General features: G+C 42.6%; 1 protein-coding gene across 1 annotated transcript; it reads left to right on the plus strand.

Moving 5' to 3' along the window:
• Positions 1–6,685: 6,685 nt before the first annotated feature.
• Positions 6,686–8,110, plus strand: T265_07179 (hypothetical protein; the record flags this gene model as incomplete). Its single annotated transcript, XM_009172630.1, has 2 exons — positions 6,686–7,951; positions 7,994–8,110. 2 exons carry the CDS (start codon positions 6,686–6,688, stop codon positions 8,108–8,110), a joined length of 1,383 nt encoding a protein of 460 aa, XP_009170894.1.
• Between the last annotated feature and the right edge of the window lie 3,112 nt (positions 8,111–11,222).

Here is an 11,222-nt window from a genome sequence, read left to right on the forward strand (position 1 = left end):
CCACCAACAAATCAGAAAGTGTATTCCAGCAGATTTGCGCACAATATTTGTGACGAGCCAATTTCTTTACGTTTCGGGGCAAAATATATATCGGTTCTCAAGAAATACACTCAATTTGGTTTGGTGGCGACTGTCGAAGGGTTTTCAGCAACCTTGTGAGTAGTTTCCTTTACGAAAATTTCTCGGTTCTGTTATGGTGTGTTGAACGATTCCGAAGCACGATGTTTCACTCGTGAGATTATTACTTACTCAGAGGTGTCAACTCAGCGTAAAATATGTGCGCAATGAATCAGCATTAATTTGGGAAGTCACAAATGAACCCAGTCGTACTATTTAAACAATCTGCCAAATGTCACTGTGAGGTCTTCTAGCAGTGAGGAGTGTTTCAGATTGGATAAAGGACATAAGCTGACCAGTGCACATGTTCACGACAATAAGACTTCTTTTTGGTATGGATCTCGGTTGAATGTCGGCTTTGTATATCTTCGAGAAATCCTTCCTACTTGTGGTTTGGACTCCCGTCGGGAAATCCTTCCTACTTGTGGTTTGGACTCCCATTGGTTTAGATTCTCTGAATGAAGTCGCTCCTATGCAGTCATGGAATGGTAGCAGCTGGAATATTCGGGATAACTGTTCCTCAATAAAGACCTTGACTGACCCGGACTTCTGTTTGTCTATTACTGCAAATAGTACGTTCGTGATGCAATCAACTGTAAACAACTATATAAATCTGGAAGCTTTGTCAGGCCATGAGTGTCTAGATCGGTCACACTTCACAACCCTATCATGGATTCATGATGTTTTGTAGTCAGCGTTATTGGCCAATGACCCAAAAAGTTCATCGAACTTGTTCATCACAAACAGCTTTCTCGTTGTTAGTTTGTGCAAGTTGTTTTCGCCGGACAAATTTGAATTGTGTATGAGGCTTATCAACCGAAAACTTTGAACCTGGAGACAGCATTTGTTCAACTTTGGTCATTTGTGCCGAAGTTAGACTGTGGACAATTTTCTTGACATTTCGAACCAAATGATTCAGTTTCGAAAAGAAATTTCTTCATTCCACAGAGTCTCACCGGTAGCCTATTGAGATTGTCTCTGAAAAGTTTTCAAACTGTACATGAAAGACCAGGATAGTCTGTAAAATATGTGAGGATCGTTTCTTCAACCTAAAACGTTTGTTCATCCTTTGATATAAAGCCTCGGTGTGTGCGTCTTTTTACAAAACACCTACCTGCAGCCAATTATTGGCACAAAGCATCACGCAGCACAACGAGGAAACCTCCGATTGTCATAGAACTTTCCAAATAAAATTTCATTTCCAGAATGTACCCAACAGAATCCACTAGTGTTTAACTAGTGTTTGTAGTAGCTTCGTCCATATTCGAAATCTCTAAACCAGCATCGTTCCTCTTATTTGTAGAAAAATTTCCAAACAGGTGCTGAAGCTAAATATATCCGGAAGAAAATTTTCAATTACTGGCGGGACGGAATCTCAAACGAAAATTACCATACCTATTCACACTACCACCACCCTGAAAAATCCCAGTAGGTTGCAAATGCTTTCCGCACTCAGCCGGTATATCGTTCTCTGCACTGACTTCAGACACTGAATCTACATCAATCCGTCACCTCGTCAAGAAACCCACACCCGATGTGTGGTTTAATTTACCACTGTAGCTACAAATAATTACTCTTCAAGAGCAAAAACGAATCACATTTTTGTGGCTTAGTTTCTGTAGCTTAGTTACCAAAACCGAAATGCAATTCTCTCTTCGAAAGGAACCCCACTCTCAATTAAGACCGCTTCGTTCCACTCCTGTAAGATTTGGCTTTAAGTAGACACCTTGTGAGAGACCACAGAAAGCTAAAAAACTATGATTGTCTCTGTGGTGTAAGATCTAACCCAGTAACGATCAGGATGCAAAAAGTTGCAACTGAATTCAACACGTTCCGTCGGATATTCAACTGATGACATCAAGATCAAGTTGATCACCTAACTGACTGACACACTACTGATATTTCCATCCTATTCCAATCTCACTTTGAGATTATTCCGTTTAAGTTCTTTTGATTGTTAGGTCATTCCTAAAGAAGGTCGCATGTGGAAACAGAATGATTTTGGTGAGTTCACAAAGAAGTAACCACATCAAAACAATTTCTTTTTTGAGGAACACCACATAAAACGTTTGCTCTTTTAGAGTTTTTTCTCCTAAAAAACAGTGTACGTTGTTTTCTTTTGAGAGATTGCTTCAAATCGTAGTTTTCACCGATGGTTTTCTGGAGGAAATATACCATGCACCAGAAGATGTAAACACCCCATTAGATTTTACTCAACGACTGAATCAGTAAATGTGACTTACGCATTACCACACCCAACATTTCAGGATAAAACGTGAGCTTTCTCCGGAAGTTTTGGACTCCCTTGGTCTCAGATTCAACCAACTTTTGGGTTGAATTTGGAAAGTAACGACTTTGAGATGGACGAAATCAACACACTGAGTGGTATTCTAACTAATCATTCCTGCGTATAGTGTTGAGAGCTTAGAAATGGGATTGCTTTCGGAAAAGGGAAACGCCAGGTCTACCTTGAGCACCAGTTTGAACATCCGTAGCAGATTTATCCGCATATATAGTTGTCTTCCTGGAGAGACGATATCAGATAAGCTGCACTAATGGTCTACTTTTGGCGGAGGCGTACCACTGAACTGCAGTTCACAGACTAAACAAACTGTCTATCACTCGGTGAAATGATCAAGGTGACTATATCCTCCCGCGACTGCTGCAACACAAAACTCAAAACCACTACATCGCTTTCCAAAGATGCACCCAGTTGCGAATCAATTTGGTTTTCACGGGAGACTCAACTGAGACTCAACCTCGTTGATGATACTCTTCAACTGAATGTGCTGCACAAAGGCCGTCTCATGTGTCGTTTGGTACGTTAATTGAGATATCGCAGTATATTTTCATACAGGGAACTACTCATCGCGACCAGTACATAGCTTGATGATGTCAAACCATGCGTGCTTATGTGAGACGGAGAGATTTCAGCAGGCGTAACTTTTGGCTTGTTTAAGGCTTAAAATTTGGCAGTAATTCCTGTGTGACATGTTTTACGCGTCCGATGAAGAAGGCTGTCCACAAACACAGAATTCCACACTTTCAATTGTGGTCTTCATGGATAGTGATGATGAAATTTGTGGGGTTGTGAACATCATGGTTTATAGCATTAGGATCCGGCTAAAAAACGTTGAAAACTTACCTACAACCATACGGACGAACACTATGGACTCCATGAACCATTGTGCGTTTGGAATGTCGTACAGCTAGCAACCTGCTGCAGTCTAATGTAACGTAGTCGCGTTGGGTTAAGCTATGTCATTAAAATATCCTATGCTGGAAGTTAGTAATTGACTGGATTGCACAAAATTCTTGACCCAAGTGATGATTTGCGCTGTCAATCAGGATAGGGTCATATTATAAATACATACAACAACTAAGATTATATCTGATATTATTACAAAAATGTGGGGTTCGTGTGATCGATAGAGATCAGCAGCATCAACAAAGAGCATCCAGCAAAAAAAAACTAGTTAGACATTCTCCGTGAGTGTCGTTCGTTCTGATCGATAGAGACAGCATCAACAAAGAGCATCCAGCAAAAAAAACTAGTTAGACATTCTCCGTGAGTGTCGTTCGTTCTGAATGATCAATTTATTTACAGCACATCTACGCTTCTTTTGCTTTGGATGGCTCATCCCACTCCATAAACTTGATGTTATGTGGATTAGAAACCAATAGTGATCGAAGTTGCCGATAACTTAAACCTGCAGGCCCACCACCAGTGACTGAGAAACAATGGCTGATATTGACTGATCGTATTTTCTTCTCTTTCGGTCGGAGTTTTGGCACCACGAAAGCTAAGCTGTCTTTTGTGGAAAGTTTCCTGCTTTCACTATCGTCCATTATGAGGAAATGTCACAAATGTTTGCGAAAATTGATCAGTCATGCGATAGTGTCCGAAATTTTGGGTTCTAACCGCTTTCAGCCGAAAACGTTATGTGGCATGTGAAGTGGACCACTTGCTGCATGACATTTTATTGTGAAGTGCAAAAGTGTACCGCGATAAGAAATGATAGAATCACCGCATTTGTACGTCTTTGTTTGGTGCTCTCTTACACTCGCGGACAACAGAACATTACAAATGATATTTTACACTAATTTTAAGATCATGTTAGAGTGAAAAGCCAAGTAGTATCCTGAATCAATTTGAAAAGCAAAAACTACTAGATTAGAGTCCACCATAACCCCACGCCAGTCCTACTACTAATAATGGATGTGTTCGGAAAACGGCCCCGTAAAACTCAATCAGCGTCTTCTCAACCACGGTTTTATGGCCCACAGGGGTTGATATAATGCCCCATGATTATAGCAGTAGGTCCAGTCAATAAAAAATTCCAGCGCTGCGTATTTCTGATCCATCCACAGATGCAGGTGCGGACAGCTTTTAGCTCCTCGTCATAACTGTGGACAGGCCACCTTTCGTACGCCTTTGACCGCTAGAGGCGAACAACTGAACAGATCAAGACAGGTGTTGAGGTTGACGAATAATGGGGTGTTTGGGGCAGTATGGCACTTAACCCCTGGGGGACTCTGTATCTAAACGACGGTCTTTTGGACTAGTATGGTTGACCGATTGAAAAACCTACGAAATCCCCTGCTCTTCCATCGCGAGCCGCAAAGTCAATTGTCCACCGACCTAGTTGTACGAACGATCCTGATCCGTGTTGGAATATATCTTTCAAGCATCGGTCAAACTTGGTTAAACTTGGAATAAATTAAGAGATTGAAGTACCCTTTTATCAATCAAAACGTCTTTTTCCTTGAAGTACTATTTACTGCGTCTGCCTCATGGGTTTGATATTCAGCTGTAATCTCACATGAAAATTTGTACTCTTGACATGTCCAATCAACTCTGACGGACAATTCGACCACTTGCATTACCACGTGCTGTGAGCACACATTTTTTTCGTCAATTCAGATCGATTTTCCGTTCTCCTTGGGCTTTCATCAATTCGTGTAACAACTTAGACGGAAATCCTAAACATTTGAAGTTTATAACCCTTTCACATAGTTGCTTTTATATGTGTAGTAACGCGTTTTATTGACAACTCTCAAAACTTCGTCATTCGGGACTTGTGATTTCACGCGCTACTCAATTGGGCTTCCCCAGATACTTCAACTATCCTATAGGGACCTTTTTTTAAACACCAGTTGGTAGAATTGGAACAATCGACCTTGGAGCGAGAAAAATAGAGATGAGCGTGGTGAATTTTTCCAGAACATTGGCTTCTGGAGTTACGTTGGCCAATTTTTCACTCTGGAAAATGCTATCTGCACAGTATGTCGCAAAACGCATGCAGACTGTTCATCAGTAGAACAATACGAAGTTGGGTTGTATTGTCCCATGAGAACTCTAACATCTACCTGAAAAAGTATTTCAACTGAATATTTCCGAGACGGCCTTCTGCAGCCTTATCACTCAAAACACCTCTTGCTTTCAAAGTATGGACTTCAGAGAACCCCAGATTCATGCATCATGTGCTTCAGTCACTAGTTTAACCCACGTTAACGCGTGTTCTTATGTTAGACCGCCTGACTCCACTTTTTCGCTTGAGATGATCTTGCAGCAAGTGTAATTTGGTGAGTTGACCTTGTGGTGCTCGAGCTCAGTTAATTCATTGTCCCGAGGTCAAAAAAGTCTGGGTAATGTGTTGGAATCTGGGTCTGATGAGCCCCAAGAAGGGCGAAACCGGTCGTGGGCTGTCGATGGATTTTCAGCAACCTTATGAGTAGTACATTACAAAGTCTGGGTTTTCGTTTGCGAACAATTATTCACTGAAATATGTACAGCCATCGGTTGATATAAACAGCCATTCGGACACATGCATACACGATCCACTAAACCGGCTTCAACTGTGAGCCCTTTTCTCTTACACTTTATCGGTCGAAAACCTAGATGTGATCGACCGTAACTGACAAAATGCTGTTGGGTGGCCCGATTGGGAAGCGCGCTGTACCATAGCCTAGGATCTTCAAATCAAGGACTTGAAGTACTCCGGGGTACGAAGGTGAAACGCACAGTTTGTCTGGTGCGCATGGCTCGCAGAATGTTTTCATTGAAATAGTTATACGTAGTAAACCATCAGATAAATTTTTAAATCCTCGAATGAACGCGCAATCCAGTTTCAGACGCACGCCGATAGTGGACGGCCCATTCGCATTTGTGGCTAAAGTGTATGTAGGCTTTTCTCGACGAAGAGAAGGCACATTCCAAGCGGAGGCCCTGGATGCAGTGGTGCACTCCATTCTGTCATGCCTGTCTACGCGGATCGGTCTGCACTTGATGTATTGGTAACAAACCGACCAATCACATGAAGTGGCTCGAGACGACCTTGGCATGTTTATCAACCAACCATCTGTTTCCGCCAGCTTCAGCGCTCACTTGGCGTTGATCGATTACGACGACAGGCGCACTTGACACACTCGGCTTGTGTCATAGTGCGTTGATGTGAATCGAATCATGAGCTGCCATCGCGCGGGATCTTGGATGCTCGACCCAAGCACGTGCACTAACTCAGTGTGAACTTTCATTCGCCATGTGTCACTTGTGAGCTATATTATCATGTCAGACAAAGCGATTCATTCGCCGCCAATGCGGGATTCCGCCGCACCTGTCTCAGCGTGTTCAGAAAATGCCATGTACGATAATCTTTTGGAGACTACCCTTCATAACGAAATTGGCGATGTAGGTAAACCCGGTATGGGCAGCGCAGACATTCACGTTCTAACTGATTTGAAAAGGATTTCATGTTTCCTTGCCGGTGAGATTGAAGTCCCGGATGACGTGCCCGGTTGGAAGATACTGTGTTGTCCACCACCAACGCTCTCCTCGGAGTCGTTCAAACCTGGACAAAAACGTGCACGTCCCAAAGAAACCGATAGGATAGCTACCAAAAGGAGGAAATCAAGAGAAATGGGACATTTAGACATTCGTATTCCCGGTGGCTGGGAAGCGTGTCTTTTGGTTCTTTGGGAGCATGCAATACAACACTCCTTCCTCACACAAAGCGTATGTCGTGATGCTTTCGTGGAACGCATACGAAGAATCGGTGCTATCGCTAGTCGATCACTCCAACAACACGGTTTCTTCACCATCAAACATTTACTTGGACTAACCCGGGCAACTAGGTTGTGTCAGTGGGCGCGTGACTGTTGGTATTATCAGAGACACCTGTTTCGAGCTGGAAAATTGTCTTCTGATAATCGGAACGCTGATTTCGTACCCACAGAACCCATAAGAACTGATTTGGTTGCGTGGTTCTACCCTGATGACACAAATTCCCTAGGAAAAACTGCTTCTTCATTTCCAGAGGTTCGTCTACTGTTGCTCTACTTGGATGCGGTTGTTCGGTCAATGGGGTACACACTGACTAACAGAAATGCCTGTCAAGCCCAAGTAGACTCGCGCAGTTGGTCCGCCCTCTCCGTCTATCAGAAACAATCAAGCGGTGTTGGATATGTGTCTCACTACGACAATCCATCTAACCTGGCAGATGGTCGTATTCTAACAGCGTTGTACTATTTAAATCCGAATTGGCAACGAAACTGGGGTGGCCAGCTGATTATCTGGCCACGTCGAAACAACGGCGAGAATAGTGAAAAGTCGCCTACAGATCCTGACACTACTACACCCACAGACTCCTCTCCTCTCGCAATCTTACCCACCCTTGACAGACTTGTATTGTTCTACGCAGATGAACGGACCCCACATCGCGTCCAACCCGTGTTCCCCACGGCTGAAGTTGACGAACGATTCGCTATCTCTACATGGTATTTTGATAGCGAGGAACGGATGCGATTTTTGACAAAATTCAATTCGAACACAGAGGTGGGTTAATTTGTTGTTTCGAAAGGCTACTCCGCTTCTCAGGAACTCACAGCCATTTATCTTCCTGTTAACGCAAGAATCAACCCCCATCTGGGTTATGAAGCATCTGAGGATGTCGGTTCACTTCTTGCCTTTTTTGCAAATGTGTATATCGACTAAAAGAATGAAGTTGCTCTTTCCAAATTCCTGATTTTTTTACCTAGATTTCTGGGCACTTATCTGCATGCTAGCCGAGCTGGTTTTACTGACAGAACTAAAATTTTCTGCTAGTCAAGGGAGAAAGTTTACCAACCAGGATACACATTTGGATGAATTTGTTTGAGCTTTATTGACAGGTACTAATCTGATGCTCATATTAACTCATGAGAGGATTAATCGATTCCAATATTGTCGCGGATCTCGGTTACCATATTCGGCGCTCAACAGTAGAATCAGAAAAATGACGGTTTAGTTTTTTCCGATGAGTTTCCTAGAAAGTGTCTAACACCAGGAGGTCAGTATTTACTATTCAACCAGGCAATACCATGCTATCGAATTGGAGATATTTCCACGCTGGTACCAGTTAGCCCCGTCAGTAAGAGTAAAAGAAACATGTGACTTTGGAGGTTGACGTTCTCTCATGACGCATACTACATCTAGATTTTCCTCGTGAGATATCACACGAAAGCACCACAGTGCGTTTTTTTCGCCAATGGGGTGAAATTTTGTGTACAGTACTTCTGTCTACCACCTATCTCAGAAACAACTGCCTCTCCATTTTGACAGGATGGCTATGCCTAGCATGCGATTGTGTAAGAATACTGCTGTCTCCGGTTTAAATTCAGCTCTTCAGTACGACTTTTCTTGGCATTTTGACTTTGTAAAAGAAGGAAAGCACTACATATCAGTTTCTGTAAGAACAGCATAGCCAGCGGCATCAAAGCGCAATATACTTTTGACGTCTGATTGAGTTGAAAATGTCCTCTATTCAGTTCGGAGATTTTCAGATCCATGTAGTTGTCAGTTAGACGTAAACCTACGGACAAAGCCATTCCCAAACTCTGTAACCAAAGTTCCTTCGAACTTTCCGTTGGATTGATGGTAAAATTGGTGTCAGCTCTATGTGCGCTGAACCGATGATATGAACTAACACCTACGGTCTCCCTGCAGAAACACTGAGCCGCCCTATATAGCAGCCACTATGGAATGATCTTGTCCATATATTGAGGATGTGAGTGTTCTTTTATCAATGTTTTGTTCATATTCACACCACTCTTGTTTGAACGGTCTTCCTCCTGTCCTGGTGTAATCATTCTGGTGAGTCCACACCAAAGGGGGAAGCACTGGACTTGAGTTTCGCTCTTGTTAGAGCTCATCGGCAGTGCATATCTAAAGGCCGAGCACGGATTTGAAGCGTTCCCATCTACTCATCACATCGCTGAAGCGTGAACACGTTCGCCTGTTCATGCGTGTAAATTCAGATGCGTCCAACGTGCGTTGGCGAAGTAGCGGTGACACGCTCAGCTCGCGTGTTAGACGTCCAGAGTTCAAATTCCGTCACGGTCTTTGGATATGCACTGCTGATGGGCTCTAATAAGAGCGAAACTCGAGTCCAGTGCCTCCGTTTGGTATAGCTCACCGGACTGATTACACCAGAACAGGAGGACGACCGTTCAAACGAGAGTGGTGCGAATATGAACAAAATACCTATCCCGCAAAACTCCACAACTGTTGCCAATGATTGTTGTATCGCGCTCGAAAGTGTCAATGGTAGGTCCTTTTTGACCATTAAATCAGAGTGGATATGACGTCATTTCATCCCCGGCCAAATGAACATCATTCAGTTTGGATGGAATACACTACTCCTAACTTTGTCAGCTTACTGTAGGCCAATTTACTGCCGGATGAATTATCACCAGCCTATCAAATATTGGATTTCAGCACGCAGTCAATATATGAGACCTATACAGAAAACTTAAACTAACCAAATAAATATAAAACCGATGAATTCTATTACCATCAGGCTACTACCATCAGGCTGTATTGCCAAATTTCTAGTGGCACCAATTTACGGTGGAAGTGGCAAGAAAACAAAACAATTGGGTATATATATTTCACTGGCTATGCACTATTTGATTTTCAAGCAGAACAAACCATTGATAGAAAATCAGGGACTAAGACTACCCGATGTACCTTAAGAAGAGTGGAGCCAGTAGTGGACGCAACCCTATGAATGGTGTGCCATGGCAAAAAAAGTGTTTATCAAAACACTACATTTTATATCAGTGTGCACTCAGAATATGGTTAAGTGGCCCCCATTTTAGGTAGCCGTTACAGTTGTGTTCGCAGATTCCCCTTCTGTTGATCCAGGCTTGTGGAACCGATAGTGAGTTGTGTCTGTTTTAAGTAGAGCACAATTCGGTTAACTGATGCGGCTTTTCTATGATTGCTCCCCTGAAGGCTGACCGAGTTACCTCAAATTGAAATAAATATACCTTGTCTGCAAAAAACTCGCATATTTTGGTTTGATATTCCTTCAGTTTTCGTCTCGTCGGTAAGGTTGTTTTGACAAACCCAAACTGTAGAATTGCCCGCTATTGTACCACTATAATTAAAGCGAGGAATCAACATTATACATACTCTCATTTTTCGGACAGTTTTCACGATGCGATACGGATTAGAGACTGGGTGTCGAAGGTCCCCATTATCCTAACTTCGCACAGGAAATGCCTACCTACGCGATTTGTTTGAACCAAGGAACTATTGCTTCAGATCATTTTGAAGTTGTCCACTGTGGGTCTTGCTCCAAGTGACAGGTAGTTCCATTAGCAGGTGGTGTTCTCCGATCTCAAGGGGAACTATTACAAACTCACAAAACCCTGAGGGTAAAAAGCTGGTGGAATAACTCAGGAGCAATTTTTTTATCAACAACAAGAGCAACCATTGACGCGTGGCCGTCTGGTCACAGATGGTGAAATGAGTAGGTTAATGGTGGCCCGGAGTGAGACACGGACACCTAGTTAGTTTCGCGCTGATTCCTTCTCGTATACGGACACTCGTGACACTCATAAACGTAAAACCTCGAAAAAAATTTATCATTTTTAGGAAACGATAAATATGACCTCCAAGAAGCATAAAGTACTGTTAAATCAAGGTAAATCAAGGTTATATTGATAAATCAAGTCAAGGTTATATTGGTCTAAAAAGCATTTTGCTTTACAATGACCAAAGGATATTGGTGTGTGTGTATGTATACAGATAAAATAAACGATATGACATATATGTTCTATTG

This window comes from Opisthorchis viverrini (genome assembly GCF_000715545.1).
Source record: "Opisthorchis viverrini unplaced genomic scaffold opera_v5_160, whole genome shotgun sequence".
Classification (NCBI taxonomy): domain Eukaryota; kingdom Metazoa; phylum Platyhelminthes; class Trematoda; order Opisthorchiida; family Opisthorchiidae; genus Opisthorchis; species Opisthorchis viverrini.